The sequence below is a fragment of the Cyclopterus lumpus genome, chromosome 3 (assembly GCF_009769545.1).
Source record: "Cyclopterus lumpus isolate fCycLum1 chromosome 3, fCycLum1.pri, whole genome shotgun sequence".
In the NCBI taxonomy this organism is placed as follows: Eukaryota; Metazoa; Chordata; class Actinopteri; order Perciformes; family Cyclopteridae; genus Cyclopterus; species Cyclopterus lumpus.
The window spans coordinates 30,803,226-30,828,113 of NC_046968.1; the positions used below are offsets into that span (position 1 = coordinate 30,803,226).

General features: G+C 40.1%; 1 protein-coding gene across 7 annotated transcripts in view; it reads right to left on the reverse strand.

The window, feature by feature from the left end:
• Nucleotides 1-1,168: 1,168 nt before the first annotated feature.
• Nucleotides 1,169-24,888, reverse strand: part of fhod1 (formin homology 2 domain containing 1) — a 58,789-nt gene continuing 35,069 nt past the window's right edge. For 4 of the 7 annotated variants that reach the window (XM_034558888.1, XM_034558879.1, XM_034558870.1 and 1 more), the window contains 14 exons: nt 24,851-24,888; nt 24,701-24,739; nt 20,675-20,857; nt 20,010-20,161; nt 15,436-16,032; nt 15,049-15,204; nt 14,422-14,604; nt 14,071-14,190; nt 13,625-13,786; nt 13,341-13,531; nt 12,003-12,195; nt 11,103-11,274; nt 8,695-8,871; nt 1,169-2,230 (listed from right to left, as the gene is read on the reverse strand). The exon at nt 24,851-24,888 is cut by the window's right edge and continues 105 nt beyond it. In XM_034558888.1, the coding sequence (XP_034414779.1) occupies nt 2,148-2,230; nt 8,695-8,871; nt 11,103-11,274; nt 12,003-12,195; nt 13,341-13,531; nt 13,625-13,786; nt 14,071-14,190; nt 14,422-14,604; nt 15,049-15,204; nt 15,436-16,032; nt 20,010-20,161; nt 20,675-20,857; nt 24,701-24,739; nt 24,851-24,888 (2,446 nt within the window). In that variant the 3' untranslated portion in view covers nt 1,169-2,147. The remainder of the gene's footprint in view (nt 2,231-8,694; nt 8,872-11,102; nt 11,275-12,002; nt 12,196-13,340; nt 13,532-13,624; nt 13,787-14,070; nt 14,191-14,421; nt 14,605-15,048; nt 15,205-15,435; nt 16,033-20,009; nt 20,162-20,674; nt 20,858-24,700; nt 24,740-24,850) is intronic. The other 3 variants (XM_034558861.1, XM_034558845.1, XM_034558852.1) reach the window with 3 other exon arrangements.

Genomic DNA, 24,888 nt, shown 5'->3' on the forward strand with positions numbered 1-24,888 from the left:
ATATAATAACCCATACTACTATATAATAACCCATACTACTATATAATAACTCCATACTACTATATAATAACCCCATACTACTATATAATAACTCCATACTACTATATAATAACCCATACTACTATATAATAATAACTCCATACTACTATATAATAATAACCCATACTACTATATAATAATAACTCCATACTACTATATAATAATAACCCATACTACTATATAATAATAACTCCATACTACTATATAATAATAACCCCATACTACTATATAATAACCCCATACTACTATATAATAACTCCATACTACTATATAATAACTCCATACTACTATATAATAATAACCCATACTACTATATAATAACCCCATACTACTATATAATAACCCCATACTACTATATAATAACTCCATACTACTATATAATAATAACCCATACTACTATATAATAACCCCATACTACTATATAATAACCCCATACTACTATATAATAACTCCATACTACTATATAATAATAACCCATACTACTATATAATAATAACCCATACTACTATATAATAATAACCCATCTAATATATACTAATAACTCCATACTACTATATAATAATAACTCCATACTACTATATAATAATAACTCCATACTACTGTATAATAACCCCATACTACTATATAATAATAACTCCATACTACTATATAATAATAACCCATCTAATATATACTAATAACTCCATACTACTATATAATAACTCCATACTACTATATAATAATAACTCCATACTACTATATAATAACTCCATACTACTATATAATAATAACCCATACTACTATATAATAATAACTCCATACTACTATATAATAACTCCATACTACTATATAATAATAACCCATCTAATATATACTAATAACCCATACTACTATATAATAACTCCATACTCCTAATATAATAACTCCAACTACTACTATTATTATTATTATTCGTAGCAACGATATACTGTTGTTGTTGTTATCGTCATTATTGTTGTTACTGTTGTTGATCAATGAAGAACTTCATGTATTTATATTATTGGTACTTTGAGTAAAATCACAACCATATTCATTAACATCTTTATTATGAATTATCATTATTACGACAAACATTATTTTTACTATTATCACAATAAAGACTTTCATCAAGTTCTTTCAGGCGTTTTTTTATTAATCGTGAACATTGTGACGCATCATTAAATAAAGATCAATAATTACAAACCAACTCCTTGAAAAACCTTTATTAATTATACCAAGTTAATTATAACATTCAATTTTTCATGTCATCTTTCGTTAAATTTCCATCTTTAACTTAAAACTGAAACACAAACTGACCTGAAGTCAGTTAGTGTGAATAACTGACCTGAAGTCAGTTAATGTGACTAACTGACCTGAAGTCAGTTAATGTGACTAACTGACCTGAAGTCAGTTAGTGTGAATAACTGACCTGAAGTCAGTTAGTCACACTAACTGACCTGAAGTCAGTTAATGTGAATAACTGACCTGAAGTCAGTTAATGTGACTAACTGACCTGAAGTCAGTTAGTGTGAATAACTGACCTGAAGTCAGTTAGTCACACTAACTGACCTGAAGTCAGTTAATGTGACTAACTGACCTGAAGTCAGTTAATGTGACTAACTGACCTGAAGTCAGTTAGTGTGAATAACTGACCTGAAGTCAGTTAATGTGAATAACTGACCTGATTTCACTTAGTGTGACTAACTGACCTGAAGTCAGTTAGTCACACTAAGTGAAATTAGGAGAAAAACTTCAAAGTGCAGAAAATTGACAGTACAGAAAAAATAACTTCTGCAATCTGTGATCATATTAGATAATAAAACATTAGTGACACACACACACACACACACACTAGGTGTGTGTATGTAAGTGCATGCATGTGTGTCTGTGAGTGTGTCTGTGTAGACTGGACTGATTGTCGTTGGTTAAGTAGAAAATAGAAAACTTTTCTTGTTGTTGTTGTTTTTAGTTTCCTGGGAGTCGTCTCAGAGCTGAATGTCGCTTTAGCTTAAGAAACATGAACTCAACTGAGTCTGAAATATGTTAATAAACACATAATGAATAGTGATGGCCCTCCTGAAGGAGACCCGGGTCTCTCAGCTGGTCTGGGATCAGACCTGGTCTGCTGTCTTGCTGTTGAGTCCTAAAGCCTGAACCATGTCCAGACTGAGCCCGCTCTTCAGAGTCCTCCTCACTGAAACACACATATTTATATACGTCACTATCACTGTACCTCACAATATCACTATACGTCACTATCACTGTACCTCACAATATCACTATACGTCACTATCACTATAAGTCACTATACATCAATATCACTATACGTCACTATCACTATAAGTCACTATCACGTCAATATCACTATACGTCAATATCACTATATGTCACATTACGTCACTATAACTGTACGTCACTATAACTGTACGTCACTATACGTCACCATCACTGTACGTCACTATCACTGTACGTCACTATCACTGTACCTCACAATATCACTATGCGTCACTATCACTGTACCTCACAATATCACTATACGTCACTATCACTATAAGTCACTATACGTCACTATCACTATAAGTCACTATCACGTCAATATCACTATACGTCAATATCACTATATGTCACATTACGTCACTATAACTGTACGTCACTATCACTGTACGTCACTATACGTCACTATCACTGTACGTCACTATCACTGTACCTCACAATATCACTATACGTCAATATCACTATACATCACTATCACTATACGTCACTATCACTATACGTCACTATCACTGTACGTCACTATACGTCACTATCACTGTACCTCACAATATCACTATACGTCACTATCACTGTACCTCACAATATCACTATACGTCACTATCACGTCAATATCACTATACGTCAATATCACTATACGTCACATTACGTCACTATAACTGTACGTCACTATACGTCACTATCACTGTACGTCACTATACGTCACTATCACTGTACGTCACTATCACTATACGTCACTATCACTGTACGTCACTATCACTATACGTCACTATCACTATACGTCACTATCACTATACATCAATATCACTATACGTCACTATCACTATACGTCAATATCACTATACGTCACTATCACTATACGTCACTATCACTGTACGTCACTATCACTATACGTCACTATCACTATACGTCACTATCACTATACATCAATATCACTATACGTCACTATCACTGTACGTCACTATCACTGTACGTCACTATCACTATACGTCACTATCACTATACGTCACTATCACTGTACGTCACTATACGTCACTATCACTGTACCTCACAATATCACTATACGTCACTATCACTGTACCTCACAATATCACTATACGTCACTATCACGTCAATATCACTATACGTCACATTACGTCACTATAACTGTACGTCACTATACGTCACTATCACTGTACGTCACTATACGTCACTATCACTGTACGTCACTATACGTCACTATAACTGTACGTCATTATACGTCACTATACGTCACTATACGTCACTATCACTGTACGTCACTATCACTGTACCTCACTATCACTGTACGTCACTATCACTGTACCTCACAATATCACTATACGTCAATATCACTATACGTCACTATCACTATACGTCACTATCACTATACGTCACTATCACTATACGTCACTATCACTATCCGTCACTATCACTGTACGTCACTATCACTGTACGTCACTATACGTCACTATCACTGTACCTCACAATATCACTATACGTCACTATCACTGTACCTCACAATATCACTATAAGTCACTATCACGTCAATATCACTATACGTCACTATACGTCAATATCACTATACGTCAATATCACTATACGTCACTATACGTCAATATCACTATACGTCACTATACGTCAATATCACTGTACGTCACTATCACTATACGTCACTATCACTATACGTCAATATCACTATACGTCACTATCACTATACGTCACTATCACTATACGTCACTATAGCTATACATCACTATCACTATAAGTCACTATCACTATACGTCACTATCACTGTACGTCACTATCACTATACGTCACTATCACTATACGTCAATATCACTATACGTCACTATCACTATACATCACTATACGTCACTATCACTATACGTCACTATCACTATACGTCACTATCACTATACATCACTATACGTCACTATCACTATACGTCACTATCACTGTACGTCACTATACGTCACTATCACTGTACCTCACAATATCACTATATGTCACTATCACTATACGTCACTATCACTGTACCTCACAATATCACTATAAGTCACTATACGTCAATATCACTATACGTCACTATCACTATACGTCACTATCACTATACATCACTATCACTATAAGTCACTATCACTATACGTCACTATCACTGTACGTCACTATCACTATACGTCACTATCACTATACGTCAATATCACTATACGTCACTATCACTATACATCACTATACGTCACTATCACTATACGTCACTATCACTATACGTCACTATCACTATACGTCACTATCACTATACATCACTATACGTCACTATCACTATACGTCACTATACGTCACTATCACTATACATCACTATACGTCACTATCACTATACGTCACTATCACTGTACGTCACTATCACTGTACGTCACTATACGTCACTATCACTGTACCTCACAATATCACTATATGTCACTATCACTATACGTCACTATCACTGTACCTCACAATATCACTATAAGTCACTATCACGTCAATATCACTATACGTCACTATACGTCAATATCACTATACGTCAATATCACTATACGTCACTATACGTCACTATCACGTCAATATCACTATACGTCAATATCACTATACGTCAATATCACTATACGTCAATGTCACTATACGTCACTATACGTCAATATCACTATACGTCAATATCACTATACGTTACTATCACGTCAATATCACTATACGTCAATATCACTATACGTCAATATCACTATAAGTCACTATCACGTCAATATCACTATACGTCACTATACGTCAATATCACTATACGTCAATATCACTATACGTCAATATCACTATACGTCACTATACGTCAATATCACTATAAGTCACTATCACGTCAATATCACTATACGTCACATTACGTCACTATACGTCAATATCACTGTACGTCACTATCACTATACTTCACTATTAGTATATGTCACTATCACTATACAGTAGGTCACTATACGTCACTATACGTCAATATCACTATACGTCAATATCACTATACGTCACTATCACTATAAGTCACTATCACTATACTTCACTATACATCACTATCACTATACTTCACTATTAGTATATGTCACTATACGTCACTATCACTATACGTCAATATCACTATACTTCACTATCACTATACATCACTATCACTATACTTCACTATTAGTATATGTCACTATCACTATACTTCACTATTAGTATATGTCACTATCACTATACTTCACTATTAGTATATGTCACTATCACTATACGTCAATATCACTATAAGTCACTATTACTATACTTCACTATACGTCACTATCACTATACTTCACTATTAGTATATGTCACTATCACTATACGTCACTATCACTATACAGTAGGTCACTATACGTCAATATCACTATACGTCACTATCACTATACTTCACTATTAGTATACGTCACTATCACTATACGTCACTATCACTATACAGTAGGTCACTATACGTCAATATCACTATACGTCACTATCACTATACAGTAGGTCACTATACGTCAATATCACTATACGTCACTATCACTACTTCACTATTAGTATACGTCACTATCACTATACTTCACTATTAGTATACGTCACTATCACTATACATCATTATACTTCACTATTAGTATACGTCACTATCACTATACTTCACTATTAGTATGTCACTATCACTATACATCACTATCACTATACGTCACTATTACTATACATCACTATACTTCACTATTACTATACATCACTATTACTATACATCACTATCACTATATGTCACTATTACTATACATCACTATACTTCACTATTACTATACATCACTATTACTATACATCACTATCACTATATGTCACTATTACTATACATCAATATACTTCACTATACTTCACTATTACTATACATCACTATTACTATACATCACTATCACTATACATCACTATTACTATACATCACTATCACTATACGTCACTATCACTATACATCACTATACTTCACTATTACTATACATCACTATTACTATACATCACTATCACTATATGTCACTATTACTATACATCAATATACTTCACTATACTTCACTATTACTATACATCACTATTACTATACATCACTATCACTATACATCACTATTACTATACATCACTATCACTATACGTCACTATTACTATACATCACTATACTTCACTATTACTATACATCACTATTACTATACTTCACCATTACTATACATCACTATTACTATACATCACTATTACTATACATCACTATCACTATACATCACTATCACTATACGTCACTATTACTATACATCACTATACTTCACTATTACTATACATCACTATTACTATACATCACTATTACTATACATCACTATCACTATACATCACTATCACTATATGTCACTATTACTATACATCATTATACTTCACTATACTTCACCATTACTATACATCACTATTACTATACATCACTATTACTATACATCACTATCACTATACATCACTATTACTATACGTCACTATTACTATACATCACTATACTTCACTATTACTATACATCACTATCACTATACTTCACCATTACTATACATCACTATTACTATACATCACTATCACTATACATCACTATCACTATACGTCACTATTACTATACATCACTATACTTCACTATTACTATACATCACTATTACTATACATCACTATCACTATACGTCACTATTACTATACATCATTATACTTCACTATACGTCACTATTACTATACATCACTATTACTATACATCACTATCACTATACGTCACTATTACTATACATCATTATACTTCACTATACGTCACTATTACTATACATCACTATACTTCACTATTACTATACATCACTATCACTATACTTCACCATTACTATACATCACTATTACTATACATCACTATTACTATACATCACTATCACTATACATCACTATTACTATACGTCACTATTACTATACATCACTATACTTCACTATTACTATACATCACTATCACTATACTTCACCATTACTATACATCACTATTACTATACATCACTATCACTATACATCACTATCACTATACGTCACTATTACTATACATCACTATACTTCACTATTACTATACATCACTATTACTATACATCACTATCACTATACGTCACTATTACTATACATCATTATACTTCACTATACGTCACTATTACTATACATCACTATTACTATACATCACTATCACTATACATCACTATCACTATACGTCACTATTACTATACATCACTATTACTATACATCACTATCACTATACATCACTATCACTATACGTCACTATTACTATACATCATTATACTTCACTATACGTCACTATTACTATACATCATTATACTTCACTATACGTCACTATTACTATACATCACTATTACTATACTTTACTATTACTATACTTCACTATTACTATACATCACTATTACTATACATCACTATCACTATACATCACTATCACTATACGTCACTATTACTATACATCACTATACTTCACTATTACTATACATCATTATACTTCACTATACGTCACTATTACTATACATCACTATACTTCACTATACATCACTATTACTATACATCACTATTACTATACATCACTATTACTATACATCACTATCACTATACGTCACTATTACTATACATCATTATACTTCACTATACGTCACTATTACTATACATCACTATTACTATACATCACTATTACTATACTTCACTATTACTATACATCATTATTACTATACATCACTATCACTATACTTCACTATTACTATACATCACTATTACTATACATCACTATACGTCACTATACATTACTATACATCATTATACATCAGAGGGTTAGGGGGTAGAGTACGTGCTCTGGTCCTCCTGGTCTCTCAAGGTCTGTCTGGACCAGGTCTGGATCTGTGCTCAGACTGATGTGTATCTGCTCACAGAGGATTTACTGAGCAGTGAAAACACAGATCAGAGATACAAGTCTGTTATGAACACAGAGCTGATGTTGATCCTGGACACAGAGTCTGGACCAGACTGGACCTGTTGAGGGGGACTCCAGAGACTCATGCTGGTTCTGGACCAGACTGGACCTACTGAGGGGGACTCCAGAGACTCATGCTGGTTTTGGATCAGACTGGACCTACTGAGAGACTCCAGAGACTCATGCTGGTTTTGGATCAGACTGAAGGACCATCTCAAGTTCAGGTCTTCTTCTGTCTCTTGTCTCAAGGACTTCCTTAAAGTCCATCAGACCAACACTCTGAACCAACGGAGGATCAAAAACTCAATCAGATCCACATTAGGCCGCGTACTCACTTGACTTCCGGTTCAGGCGGGACCGCTTGCGGGTCTTGGGGCTGGACGGTGTCTCTGAGGGATTCTGGGTGACGGACTTCACCAGTCGGTCCATGATCTCGTCCGTGGCGTCGTCCTGGGAGGCGGTCTCGTCTTCTTTGGCTCCAAACATCTGAGACGGACTCACCCTGCCGAGACCTGAGGACCAGAAGTAGAGCCCGAATCAGAACCCGAACCAGTTCAGGTTTCTTTTTTTGTCCTCTGAACACAGGGTTAGGTTTGGTCCTGAACTTCAAACATTATGAACCCTTTCCCTGGATGATCCTGGATCAGATCTTATTCTCCATCAACACTGAGGACCTGATTCTGAACCAGGAGGTCCAGTTTACACTCATCTCAGCAGAGGTTTCCAGAACAGTGAGACAAGACTCAACAACTCACGATGAATGAAAGCAATAAATACAAATCAATATCTTTTGATTTGGTTACTTCAGCAGGAAGTATCGGACCAATCAGAACAGCTGCTGCTCAGAGGAGAGGAGAGGAGGAGATGAGGACATAAACATTAGGAGATGAGAGGACATGAAGAGGAGATGAAGAGGAGATAAGAGGACATGAGGAGGAGATGAGGACATAAACATTAGGAGATAAGAGGACATGAGGAGGAGATGAAGAGGAGATAAGAGGACATGAGGAAGAGATGAGGACATAAACATTAGGAGATAAGAGGACATGAGGAGGAGATGAAGAGGAGATAAGAGGACATGAAGAGGAGATGAAGAGGAGATAAGAGGACATGAGGAAGAGATGAGGACATAAACATTAGGAGATGAGAGGACATGAAGAGGAGATGAAGAGGAGATAAGAGGACATGAGGAAGAGATGAGGACATAAACATTAGGAGATAAGAGGACATGAGGAGGAGATGAGGACATAAACATTAGGAGATGAGAGGACATGAGGAGATAAGAGGACATGAGGAGATGAAGAGAAGATAAGAGGACATGAAGAGGAGATAAGAGGACACGAGGAGATGAAGAGGAGATAAGAGGACATGAGGAGGAGATGAAGAGGAGATAAGAGGACATGAGGAAGAGATGAGGACATAAACATTAGGAGATAAGAGGACATGAGGAGATAAGAGGACATGAGGAGATGAAGAGGAGATAAGAGGACATGAGGAAGAGATGAGGACATAAACATTAGGAGATAAGAGGACATGAGGAGGAGATGAAGAGGAGATGAGAGGACATGAAGAGGAGATGAAGAGGAGATAAGAGGACATGAGGAGGAGATGAGGACATAAACATTAGGAGATGAGAGGACATGAAGAGGAGATAAGAGGACATGAGGAAGAGATGAGGACATAAACATTAGGAGATGAGAGGACATGAGGAGATAAGAGGACATGAGGAGATGAAGAGAAGATAAGAGGACATGAAGAGGAGATAAGAGGACACGAGGAGATGAAGAGGAGATAAGAGGACATGAGGAGGAGATGAAGAGGAGATAAGAGGACATTAGGAGATAAGAGGACATGAGGAGATAAGAGGACATGAGGAGATGAAGAGAAGATAAGAGGACATGAGGAGATGAAGAGAAGATAAGAGGACATGAAGAGGAGATAAGAGGACACGAGGAGATGAAGAGGAGATGAAGAGGAGATAAGAGGAGATGAAGAGGAGATGAAGAGGACACAAGGAGATGAAGAGGAGATAAGAGGACATGAGGAGATGAGGAGATAAGAGGACATGAAGAGGAGATAAGAGGACATGAAGAGGAGATAAGAGGACACGAGGAGATGAAGAGGAGATGAAGAGGAGATAAGAGGAGATGAAGAGGACATGAAGAGGACATGAAGAGGAGATAAGAGGACACGAGGAGATGAAGAGGACATGACGAGGACATGAAGAGGAGATGAGGACATAAACATTAGGAGATGAGAGGACATGAGGAGATGAAGAGAAGATAAGAGGACATGAAGAGGAGATAAGAGGACACGAGGAGATGAAGAGGAGATGAAGAGGAGATAAGAGGACACGAGGAGATGAAGAGGAGATGAAGAGGAGATAAGAGGAGATGAAGAGGACATGAAGAGGACATGAAGAGGAGATAAGAGGACACGAGGAGATGAAGAGGACATGACGAGGACATGAAGAGGAGATGAGGACATAAACATTAGGAGATGAGAGGACATCAGGAGTACATGAAGAGGCCATGAGGAGATGAAGAGGAGATAAGAGGACATGAGGACACGAGGACATGAAAAGATAAACATGAGGACTTGAGGAGGTTCTGTCTGAACGGATGACATCATTAAACCCTAACAGAGACACCATCTCAAAACAAAATCCAACACAAGGCTGAGGTTGTGTTGAGGTCCTGGTTCTAGTCCTGGACTTGGTCGTGGAGGGGGAACGTGGACTTACTGCGGACGGCTCTAGAGCGCCTCGGGCCTCTATGGTCCACAGTCAGACCACTGTTGGTGCTGATCAGCAGGTTCTTCATGTTCTCATGCTCCTCCTCCTGACCGGGCTCCGCCTCTGCAGAGATGGGGGAGGAGCCATCCTCATCGGGCACCGCCCCCGAAAACTTCTCTGTCTGAGAAGAGGAGGAGGAGGGAGAGAAGGAAAGAGAGCTAACTAATGATTACTATTGACATCACAATAGAGACGGAGGAGGTGTCTCCATCTGATCCAGGATCGCAAGGAACCGATCCCCGATCACAGAAGGTTCTAAGGTTCTGTATGAAACAGGAGGTTCTAACGGCAGCAACATGAACTCAGACTGAGTATTTAATGTTGTACTTCTACTCCCTACTATTCACAGACTACAGTCTCTGGTTGTGACTAGAACCATGTGATCTAGACAAGGAGACGCTCCGTCTGTCCTCAGGCCTGTCCCCAGGTCTGTCTGTCCTCAGGTCTGTCCCCAGGTCTGTCTGTCCTCAGGTATGTCCCAAGGCCTGTCCCCAGGTCTGTCTGACCTCAGGCCTGTCCCCAGGCCTGTCTGTCTGTCCTCAGGTCTGTCTGTCCCCAGGTCTGTCCCCAGGTTGGTCTGTCCCCAGTCCATTACCCAGGTCTGTCCTCAGGTCTGTCTGTCCCCAGGCCTGTACCCAGGTCTGTCCTCAGGTCTGTCTGTCCCCAGGCCTGTACCCAGGTCTGTCTGACCTCAGGCCTGTCCCCAGGCCTGTCTGTCTGTCCTCAGGTCTGTCTGTCTGTCTGTCCCCAGGTCTGTCCCCAGGTCGGTCTGTCCCCAGTCCATTACCCAGGTCTGTCCTCAGGTCTGTCTGTCCCCAGGCCTGTACCCAGGTCTGTCCCCTGCATTACCTCAGTGATCATCTTGCCCCTGGTCTTGGTCCTCTCTCTGTGAGCGGCTCGTTTCTGTTTGAGGGTCAGGACTCGTTCTCTGGTGGTCCGGTACTCCAGAGAGAACTCACTGATGATCCGACAGAAACTGGTCACTCGGATGTCCCTCACTGAGGAGGACGGCTGACCCAGGAACAGCAGGAAGGAGTGGAACCTGGAGGACCAAGGTTCTGCGGTCATTCTGGCCCAAACAGTATGAAAGAGTCTCAGCTGTCTCCGTCTCTGGCTCTGTGGTGTGTGTCTCTATGGGGTCTTTACAGGCTCTCTACGAGGTGTGTCTCTATGGGGTTTTACGGGGTCTCTACGGGGTGTGTCTCTATGGGGTCTGTACGTGGTGTGTCTCTATTGGGTCTCTATGGGGTCTCTACGGTGTGTCTCTATGGTGTCTTTACGGTGTCTCTATGGGGTCTGTACGGTGTCTGTATGGGGTATGTACGGTGTCTCTATGGGGTCTGTACGGTGTCTCTATGGGGTCTGTACGGTGTCTCTATGGGGTCTGTACAGGGTCTCTACGGTGTCTCTACGTGGTGTGTCTCTATGGGGTCTCTACGGTGTCTCTATGGGGTCTGTACAGGGTCTCTACGGTGTCTCTATGGGGTCTCTACGGTGTCTGTATGTGGTCTGTATGGGGTCTGTACGGTGTCTCTATGGGGTCTGTACGGTGTCTGTATGGGGTCTGTATGGGGTCTGTACAGGGTCTCTACGGTGTCTCTATGGGGTCTCCACGGGGTCTCTATGGGGTGTGTCGTTACGGTGTCTCTACGGGGTGTGTCTCTATTGGGTCTCTCTGCGGTGTCTCTATGGGGTCTCTACGGTGTCTCTATGCGGCCTTTACGGTGTCTCTATGGGGTCTCCACGGGGTCTCTATGGGGTGTGTCGTTACGGTGTCTCTACGGGGTGTGTCTCTATGGGGTCTCTCTACGGGGTCTCTATGGGGTGTGTCTCTATGGGGTCTCTATGGGGTGTGTCGTTACGGTGTCTCTACGGGGTGTGTCTCTATTGGGTCTCCACGGGGTGTGTCTCTATGGGGTCTCTCTACGGTGTCTCTGGGGTGTGTCTCTATGGGGTCTCTGGGGTCTCTCTACGGGGTGTGTCTCTATTGGGTCTCCACGGGGTGTGTCTCTATGGGGTCTCTCTACGGTGTCTCTGGGGTGTGTCTCTATGGGGTCTCTCTATGGGGTCTCTCTACGGGGTGTGTCTCCATTGGGTCTCTCTGGGGTGTGTCTTTACGCGGTCTCTACGGGGTGTGTCTCCACGGGGTGTGTCTCTTTGGGGTCTTTACGGGGCCTCTGGTCTCACCTGTTGATGACCCTCCTGTGGACCACCTTGAGGATGATGATCCTCTGCGTGCAGTCCTTCAGGAACTCCGTCAGCTTGTTCTTCAGCACCGCCTTCATCTCGTGTTTGGTTACCATCTTCAGGCTGTCCCATGATGCTTTGCAGCGTCTCTCCAGCTGCACCAGGTTCTCCGACAGCAGCTCAAAGTCCACCTGAAGAGACACAGACCCTCACAGTTCATCACAAACAAACATAGTCATAACCCAAACAATTCAAAGGTCAATGGTCAATAGTTTAAACTGTACTTTGGAGGAGCGCGTGATGGCGGGGACCTGCGAGTAGACGTCAGAGGATTCTGGGTAATTCTCCAGGAGCAGGCTGCAGGTGTGGTGCAGCAGAGACTGACGGTGGACCGTGTCCTTCACCTCCACCACCTTCTCCAGGTAGCCCAGCTCAAAGCCTTTCGCCTGCATACACACACACACACACACACACACACACACACACACACTGATCTGTATTCTGTGTTTGTTGAACAACAGGGTTTATCTGAACCAGCTCAGCTGATCTGCAGTCTGTTCCAGATAACGTCCTGATGATCAGATATGAAGATCATATTTCATTTCATACACAAAATGCAGACAGAAGACACCAGGACAGTGTATATATATATATATATATATATATATATATATATATATATATATATATATATATATATATATATATATATGGGTGTGTCTGTCCTCACGTTGGAGCTGTTGAGGAAGTTCCCGATGGCGAGCAGCGTGGCCAGGATCCTCCTGAAGGTCTGGTTGGAGGACAGCTGCTCCATACCCAGCTTCAGGTCAAACAGAGGCTCAGCGATCTCCTGCAGGAACAGACTCAGGATCAGTCTCTATGAGACAACACAACCAGTTCAGTTTCAAGCTGATCTGAGTTCAGCAGGAGTGTAAAGGCGTATTCATTAGAGTCATGTGATGTTCAGGGGCAGACAGATTAACAGGAACTCTCTCAGATTAAATGAGTGTCCTATAGCTTTACGTATGTAGCTCTCAGACCGGTTCAGATCCTCCTGGGGATGTGGTCTTTGAGCCATTACCTTCTCCAGAGCCTCATAGTTGAGTTTGAAGGCCCATAGCTGCAGCCGGGGGGTCAGGGCGCTGATGGAGGCCAGGCTGAGCAGGAACTGCTCCGCCGACCCCAGAGGGACATCAGGATTGGCCAGCTGAGCGTCCTGGATCTTCTGCTTCTCCTCCTCTGTGGGGGTCATGGTCAGGATCTTCTGCTCAGGACAGAGGGGGGTCAGCTGAGTCTGGTTCAGGTCTGACTAGTGGTGTACTTTAATACACACATTGTTATTTCCTGTGACCCTCTTTAGTATCCTCTTTATCGTCACAACCTCTGCCGACAAGAAGTGCTCTTTACCTCTATCCCCTGACAAGAAGTGCCGACAGGAAGTGCTCTTTACCTCTATCCCCTGACAAGAAGTGCTGACAGGAAGTGCTTTTTACCTCTATCCCCTGACAAGAAGTGCTGACAGGAAGTGCTCTTTACCTCTATCCCCTGACAAGAAGTGCTGACAGGAAGTGGTTTGTACCTCTATCCCCTGACAAGAAGTGCTGACAGGAAGTGCTCTTTACCTCTATCCCCTGACAAGAAGTGCTGACAGGAAGTGGTTTGTACCTCTATCCCCTGACAAGAAGTGCTGACAGGAAGTGCTCTTTACCTCTATCCCCTCCTTGCTGATGGCAAACTCGTCGAAGTTGAGGATGGCGGTCTTGATGACGTGGACGGCCGGCAGGACAGTCATACCGATGTTGATGGCGTTGCTCCTCTTCGAGTCCAGAACCAGAATGACAGACCTCTTTGTCTCAGGTCCTTTCTGCAACGAGACCTCATATAACTGTATCAATGACAGCTAATAACAGTTACTTACAGTTAATAACAATATTAATAACAGTCAATAACAGGACTAATTATGACAGTTAATACAAGTATTAATGAAGCTTCGGGACCCCTTGTGGGGGTCGGGACCCTCAACAAACACCTGGATATCGATTTATCTGTGATGAGATATCGGCTTCCCACAATGCATCTGTTGTCCAGATGTTACCTTGGCGACCGGCAGTTCCTTGGCTTTGGACTCAAACAGGTGCTCAAGGCGGGTCGTGTCCACGGACACTTTGTCCAGCGACGCCCACACCGTCCCCCGACCGAACCGACACCTGAGGGGCTCGTCGGCCTGCTTCAGCTCCCTCCAGAACAACTTCACCGTTTTCTTCTTCCGAGAGGACGCCGCCGAGGAGTGTGGGGGGGGGGGAGGAGCACCGGGGGGAGGAGGAGGAGGAGGAGGAGGAGGAGGGGCAAGACCCCCTGGTAGAGGAGGAGGAAGAGGAACACCCTGGCCCAGGGGAGGAAGAGGAGGAACACCTAGGCCCGGGGCAGGAAGAGGAGGAGGGTGTGGGATGCCAGAGAAGCAGGAGGAAGAGGAGGAGGAGTCGAAGGAGTCCATGTCCAGGACATCAATGTCCTCCTCGTCTAGCAGGTCGGAGAAATCCAGGTCTTTGATGCGCAGAGCGTCTGCACTCGGCTGCAGCTGGTTCCAGGCGTCGGCGGGGCCCCCGGGACCGATGGGGGTCATCGGGGTCATCTCCAGACGGCGAGCGTGGCTCTCCACGTCCACGCTGCTCTGCTGACGGAGGTGACGGGTCTGATGGAGAACAGATGACACAGGAAAAACGGCATTAATGCTGTATTATGGGGATAATACATGTTGTTCTCCTGGTGTCCACTAGGGGCATTAATACTGTATTATAGAGATACTACATGTTGTTCTCCTGGTGTCCACTAGGGGCATTAATACTGTATTATAGAGATAATACATGTTGTTCTCCTGGTGTCCACTAGGGGCATTAATACTGTATTATAGAGATAATACATGTTGTTCTCCTGGTGTCCACTAGGGGCATTAATACTGTATTATAGAGATAATACATGTTGTTCTCCTGGTGTCCACTAGGGGCATTAATACTGTATTATGGGTATAATACATGTTGTTCTCCTGGTGTCCACTAGGGGCATTAACTCTGTATTATAGAGATACTACATGTTGTTCTCCTGGTGTCCACTAGGGGCATTAATACTGTATTATAGAGATAATACATGTTGTTCTCCTGGTGTCCACTAGGGGCATTAATGCTGTATTATAGAGATACTACATGTTGTTCTCCTGGTGTCCACTAGGGGCATTAATACTGTATTATAGAGATACTACATGTTGTTCTCCTGGTGTCCACTAGGGGCATTAACTCTGTATTATAGAGATAATACATGTTGTTCTCCTGGTGTCCACTAGGGGCATTAATACTGTATTATAGAGATAATACAGGTTGTTCTCCTGGTGTCCACTAGGGGCGTTACTGCTGTATTATAGAGATAATACATGTTGTTCTCCTGGTGTCCACTAGGGGCATTAACTCTATATTATAGAGATAATACATGTTGTTCTCCTGGTGTCCACTAGGGGCATCACTACTGTATTATAGAGATAATACATGTTCTCCTGGTGTCCACTAGGGGCATTAATACTGTATTATAGAGATAATACATGTTGTTCTCCTGGTGTCCACTAGGGGCATTAACTCTATTATAGAGATAATACATGTTCTCCTGGTGTCCACTAGGGGCATCAATACTGTATTATAGAGATAATACATGTTGTTCTCCTGGTGTCCACTAGGGGCATTAATACTGTATTATAGAGATAATACATGTTGTTCTCCTGGTGTCCACTAGGGGCATCACTACTGTATTATAGAGATAATACATGTTGTTCTCCTGGTGTCCACTAGGGGCATTAATACTGTATTATAGAGATAATACATGTTCTCCTGGTGTCCACTAGGGGCATTAATACTGTATTATAGAGATAATACATGTTCTCCTGGTGTCCACTAGGGGCATTAATACTGTATTATAGAGATAATACATGTTGTTCTCCTGGTGTCCACTAGGGGCATCACTACTGTATTATAGAGATAATACATGTTCTCCTGGTGTCCACTAGGGGCATTAATACTGTATTATAGAGATAATACATGTTGTTCTCCTAGTGTCCACTAGGGGCATTAACTCTGTATTATAGAGATAATACATGTTGTTCTCCTGGTGTCCACTAGGGGCATTAACTCTGTATTATAGAGATAATACATGTTGTTCTCCTGGTGTCCACTAGGGGCATTAACTCTATATTATAGAGATAATACATGTTGTTCTCCTGGTGTCCACTAGGGGCATTACTGCTGTATTATAGAGATAATACATGTTGTTCTCCTGGTGTCCACTAGGGGCATTAATACTCTATTATAGAGATAATACATGTTATTCTCCTGGTGTCCACTAGGGGCATTAACTCTGTATTATAGAGATAATACATGTTGTTCTCCTGGTGTCCACTAGGGGCGTTACTGCTGTATTATAGAGATAATACATGTTGTTCTCCTGGTGTCCACTAGGGGCATTAACTCTATATTATAGAGATAATACATGTTGTTCTCCTGGTGTCCACTAGGGGCATCACTACTGTATTATAGAGATAATACATGTTGTTCTCCTGGTGTCCATTAGGGGCATTAATACTGTATTATAGAGATAATACATGTTGTTCTCCTGGTGTCCACTAGGGGCATTAATACTGTATTATAGAGATAATACATGTTGTTCTCCTGGTGTCCACTAGGGGCATTAACTCTATTATAGAGATAATACATGTTATTCTCCTGGTGTCCACTAGGGGCATTAACTCTGTATTATAGAGATAATACATGTTGTTCTCCTGGAGTCCACTAGGGGCATCACTACTGTATTATAGAGATAATACATGTTGTTCTCCTGGTGTCCACTAGGGGCATTAATACTGTATTATAGAGATAATACATGTTGTTCTCCTGGTGTCCACTAGGGGCGTTAACTCTGTATTATAGAGATAATACATGTTATTCTCGTGGTGTCCACTAGGGGCATCACTGCTGTATTATGGAGATAATACATGTTATTCTCCTGGTGTCCACTAGGGGCGTTAACTCTGTATTATAGAGATAATACATGTTATTCTCCTGGTGTCCACTAGGGGCATTAATACTGTATTATAGAGATAATACATGTTGTTCTCCTGGTGTCCACTAGGGGCATTAACTCTATATTATAGAGATAATACATGTTCTTCTCCTGGTGTCCACTAGGGGCATTAACTCTGTATTATAGAGATACTACATGTTATTCTCCTGGTGTCCACTAGGGGCATTAACTCTGTATTATAGAGATAATACATGTTGTTCTCCTGGTGTCCACTAGGGGCATTAACTCTGTATTATAGAGATACTACATGTTGTTCTCCTGGTGTCCACTAGGGGCATTAACTCTGTATTATAGAGATAATACATGTTGTTCTCCTGGTGTCCACTAGGGGCATTAACTCTGTATTATAGAGATAATACATGTTGTTCTCCTGGTGTCCACTAGGGGCATTAACTCTGTATTATAGAGATAATACATGTTGTTCTCCTGGTGTCCACTAGGGGCATTAACTCTGTATTATAGAGATACTACATGTTATTCTCCTGGTGTCCACTAGGGGCATTCACTCTGTATTATAGAGATAATACATGTTGTTCTCCTGGTGTCCACTAGGGGCATTAACTCTGTATTATAGAGATACTACATGTTGTTCTCCTGGTGTCCACTAGGGGCATTAACTCTGTATTATAGAGATAATACATGTTGTTCTCCTGGTGTCCACTAGGGGCATTAACTCTGTATTATAGAGATAATACATGTTGTTCTCCTGGTGTCCACTAGGGGCATTAACTCTGTATTATAGAGATAATACATGTTGTTCTCCTGGTGTCCACTAGGGGCATTAACTCTGTATTATAGAGATAATACATGTTGTTCTCCTGGTGTCCACTAGGGGCATCAATACTGTATTATAGAGATAATACATGTTATTCTCCTGGTGTCCACTAGGGGCATTAATGCTGTATTATAGAGATACTACATGTTGTTCTCCTGGTGTCCACTAGGGGCATTAATGCTGTATTATAGAGATAATACATGTTGTTCTCCTGGTGTCCACTAGGGGCATCAACACTAGAGCATCCTCTCTCCTCTGTCCTTATCCTTCACACTAGAGCATCCTCTCTCCTCTGTCCTTATCCTTCACACTAGAGCATCCTCTCTCCTCTGTCCTTATCCTTCACACTAGAGCATCCTCTCTCCTCTGTCCTTATCCTTCACACTAGAGCATCCTCTCTCCTCTGTCCTTATCCTTCACACTAGAGCATCCTCTCTCCTCTGTCCTTTTCCTTCACACTAGAGCATCCTCTCTCCTCTGTCCTTATCCTTCACACTAGAGCATCCTCTCTCCTCTGTCCTTTTCCTTCACACTAGAGCATCCTCTCTCCTCTGTCCTCATCCTTCACACTACTAGAGCATCCTCTCTCCTCTGTCCTCATCCTTCACACTAGAGCATCCTCTCTCCTCTGTCCTTATCCTTCACACTAGAGCATCCTCTCTCCTCTAATGTGATGTAATGTTATATAATGTAATGTACTGTAATCTAATGTTATGTAATGTGATGTAATGTTATATAATGTAATGTACTGTAAAATCCACATGCAGACTAAAGACCTGATGTTCTTCAGCGAGGCGGGCCAGTGCCACCTGGGCGGAGCCTTCCAGCCCCTCTAGCTCCGCCCTGCGGGAGGCTCTGCTCTCGTCTGGGCTGCACGGCTCGACTGAGCGCGCTCGGAAGCTGGACAGGCGCTCCAACACACGACCACCTGAGGGACGGCACACAGGAGGTCTCACTCGGACTGCTTTACCAGAACCAGCACAGTACCTTTACAGTGTGGTATTAGTACTTTGACTATAACACAGTACCTTTACAGTGTGGTATTAGTACTTTGACTATAACACAGTACCTTTACAGTGTGGTATTAGTACTTTGACTATAACAGAGTACCTTCACAGTGTGGTATTAGTACTTTGACTATAACACAGTACCTTTACAGTGTGGTATTAGTACTTTGGCTATAACAGAGTACCTTTACAGTGTGGTATTAGTACTTTGGCTATAACAGAGTACCTTTACAGTGTGGTATTAGTACTTTGACTATAACAGAGTACCTTTACAGTGTGGTATTAGTACTTTGGCTGCAGTAAAGGATCTGAATTCTCGCACCATCACTGGTAACTGTATCTGAAAGTCCTTCTCTGAACATAGTTATACTCCATTCATGTATTTTTTGGTCATAGACAGTATTACTTTAGTATTATTAGCCGTCTGATCTCACCGGACAGGAAGTGGGCTTCTTCCTCGTTGGTGTCGGCAGCAGCAGCGGCGGTCGGGCTCAGAGGGGCAGAGCTGGAGGTCTTGGAGTACAACATGTCCAACAGAAAGTTCTTGTCCGTGGACAGAGTACTGCTCTGATGCGGCGCTGCAGACACAAGTGGTGACAGGAAGTCTGACGGACATCCTTCAGAATAAAAGCAGCAGTGGACTCAACTTGTTATATAAAAGCTATGGTCCTGACTTTACTCTTTATCTCTCTTCAGAGTGATTCACTGAGTGTCATCACGTGTAATAACATTCACAAGACAATCATTCACGTGTAATAACATTCACAAGACAATCATTCACGTGTAATAACATTCACAAGACAATCATTCACGTGTAATAACATTCACAAGACAATCATTCACATGTAATAACATTCACGTGTAATAACATTCACAAGACAATCATTCACGTGTAATAACATTCACAAGACAATCATTCACGTGTAATAACATTCACAAGACAATCATTCACGTGTAATAACATTCACGTGTAATAACATTCACAAGACAATCATTCACGTGTAATAACATTCACAAGACAATCATTCACGTGTAATAACATTCATGTGTAATAACATTCATAAGACAATCATTCAAGTGTAATAACATTCACAAGACAATCATTCACGTGTAATAACATTCACACGGCAATCATTCACGTGTAATAACATTCACGTGTAATAACATTCACAAGACAATCATTCACGTGTAATAACATTCACACGGCAATCATTCACGTGTAATAACATTCACACGGCAATCATTCACGTGTAATAACATTCACGTGTAATAACATTCACAAGACAATCATTCACGTGTAATAACATTCACAAGACAATCATTCACGTGTAATAACATTCACGTGTAATAACATTCACAAGACAATCATTCACGTGTAATAACATTCACACGGCAATCATTCACGTGTAATAACATTCACACGGCAATCATTCACGTGTAATAACATTCACGTGTAATAACATTCACAAGACAATCATTCACATGTAATAACATTCACGTGTAATAACATTCACAAGACAATCATTCACATGTAATAACATTCACGTGTAATAACATTCACAAGACAATCATTCACGTGTAATAACATTCACGTGTAATAACATTCACAAGACAATCATTCACGTGTAATAACATTCACGTGTAATAACATTCACAAGACAATCATTCATGTGTAATAACATTCACAAGACAATCATTCACATGTAATAACATTCACGTGTAATAACATTCACAAGACAATCATTCACGTGTAATAACATTCACGTGTAATAACATTCACAAGACAATCATTCACGTGTAATAACATTCACGTGTAATAACATTCACAAGACAATCATTCACGTGTAATAACATTCACAAGACAATCATTCACGTGTAATAACATTCACAAGACAATCATTCACGTGTAATAACATTCACAAGACAATCATTCACGTGTAATAACATTCACAAGACAATCATTCACGTGTAATAACATTCACGTGTAATAACATTCACAAGACAATCATTCACGTGTAATAACATTCACGTGTAATAACATTCACAAGACAATCATTCACGTGTAATAACATTCACAAGACAATCATTCATGTGTAATAACATTCACAAGACAATCATTCACATGTAATAACATTCACGTGTAATAACATTCACAAGACAATCATTCACGTGTAATAACATTCACGTGTAATAACATTCACAAGACAATCATTCACGTGTAATAACATTCACGTGTAATAACATTCACAAGACAATCATTCACGTGTAATAACATTCACAAGACAATCATTCATGTGTAATAACATTCACAAGACAATCATTCACGTGTAATAACATTCACAAGACAATCATTCACGTGTAATAACATTCACACGGCAATCATTCACGTGTAATAACATTCACGCGTAATAACATTCACAAGACAATCATTCACGTGTAATAACATTCACAAGACAATCATTCACGTGTAATAACATTCACAAGACAATCATTCACGTGTAATAACATTCACACGGCAATCATTCACGTGTAATAACATTCACGTGTAATAACATTCACAAGACAATCATTCACGTGTAATAACATTCACAAGACAATCATTCATGTGTAATAACATTCACAAGACAATCATTCACGTGTAATAACATTCACAAGACAATCATTCACGTGTAATAACATTCACACGGCAATCATTCACGTGTAATAACATTCACGTGTAATAACATTCACAAGACAATCATTCACGTGTAATAACATTCACAAGACAATCATTCACGTGTAATAACATTCATGTGTAATAACATTCATAAGACAATCATTCATGTGTAATAACATTCATAAGACAATCATTCAAGTGTAATAACATTCACAAGACAATCATTCACGTGTAATAACATTCACACGGCAATCATTCACGTGTAATAACATTCACGTGTAATAACATTCACAAGACAATCATTCACGTGTAATAACTTTCACACGGCAATCATTCACGTGTAATAACATTCACAAGACAATCATTCACGTGTAATAACATTCACACGGCAATCATTCACGTGTAATAACATTCACGTGTAATAACATTCACGTGTAATAACATTCACGTGTAATAACATTCACAAGACAATCATTCACGTGTAATAACATTCACACGGCAATCATTCACGTGTAATAACATTCACGTGTAATAACATTCACAAGACAATCATTCACGCGTAATAACATTCACAAGACAATCATTCACGTGTAATAACATTCACGTGTAATAACATTCACAAGACAATCATTCACGTGTAATAACATTCACAAGACAATCATTCACGTGTAATAACATTCACAAGACAATCATTCACGTGTAATAACATTCACACGGCAATCATTCACGTGTAATAACATTCACAAGACAATCATTCACGTGTAATAACATTCACACGGCAATCATTCACGTGTAATAACATTCACGTGTAATAACATTCACAAGACAATCATTCACGTGTAATAACATTCACACGGCAATCATTCACGTGTAATAACATTCACGTGTAATAACATTCACAAGACAATCATTCACGTGTAATAACATTCACGTGTAATAACATTCACAAGACAATCATTCACGTGTAATAACATTCACTAGGCAATCATTCACGTGTAATAACATTCACGTGTAATAACATTCACAAGACAATCATTCACGTGTAATAACATTCACGTGTAATAACATTCACAAGACAATCATTCACGTGTAATAACATTCACGTGTAATAACATTCACAAGACAATCATTCACGTGTAATAACATTCACCAGACAATCATTCACGTGTAATAACATTCACAAGACAATCATTCATGTGTAATAACATTCACGTGTAATAACATTCACAAGACAATCATTCACATGTAATAACATTCATAAGACAATCATTCAAGTGTAATAACAATCATTCAAGTGTAATAACATTCACACGACAATCATTCACATGTAATAACATTCACGTGTAATAACATTCACACGACAATCATTCACATGTAATAACATTCAAGTGTAATAACATTCACACGACAATCATTCACATGTAATAACATTCACACGACAATCATTCACATGTAATAACATTCACGTGTAATAACGTTCACACGACAATCAGATTGTTTATATTAATAAAGTAATATATGAACCAGGTTGTTTATGTTAATAAAGTAATATATGAACCAGGTTATTTATATTAATAAAGTAATATATGAACCACTAACATCATAACTACGTAGTTTAGTGAAAGTGGAGGTTCTCGTTTCCTAACTCCTCATGAACTCTCCTTCCCATCTTTCCTTGACCCCGTGACCTTTTCCACAGAGGTCAAGAACAAGTGGTTAGGAATAGACGTTAGGAGGTCATTATTTGACCGCAGCCAGAGACTCTTGAAGAGACAGAGAGGATTGTGGGTAAATGAAGTCTCACCTGTGTCATTCTGGGAGTTTGACTGTCTGGAGGTGGAGACTACACACGAAGACACAAGAGAAGAAGAATAGGGGGATCACAATTAGGGCCTGGCCCTTTAAGAGGATGAAATCAACAGATTGTTTTAAATAATAATGTCTTTAAATGTACTCTGACAAGGCCGTTCTTCCTCTGCAGGCTGCAGGCTC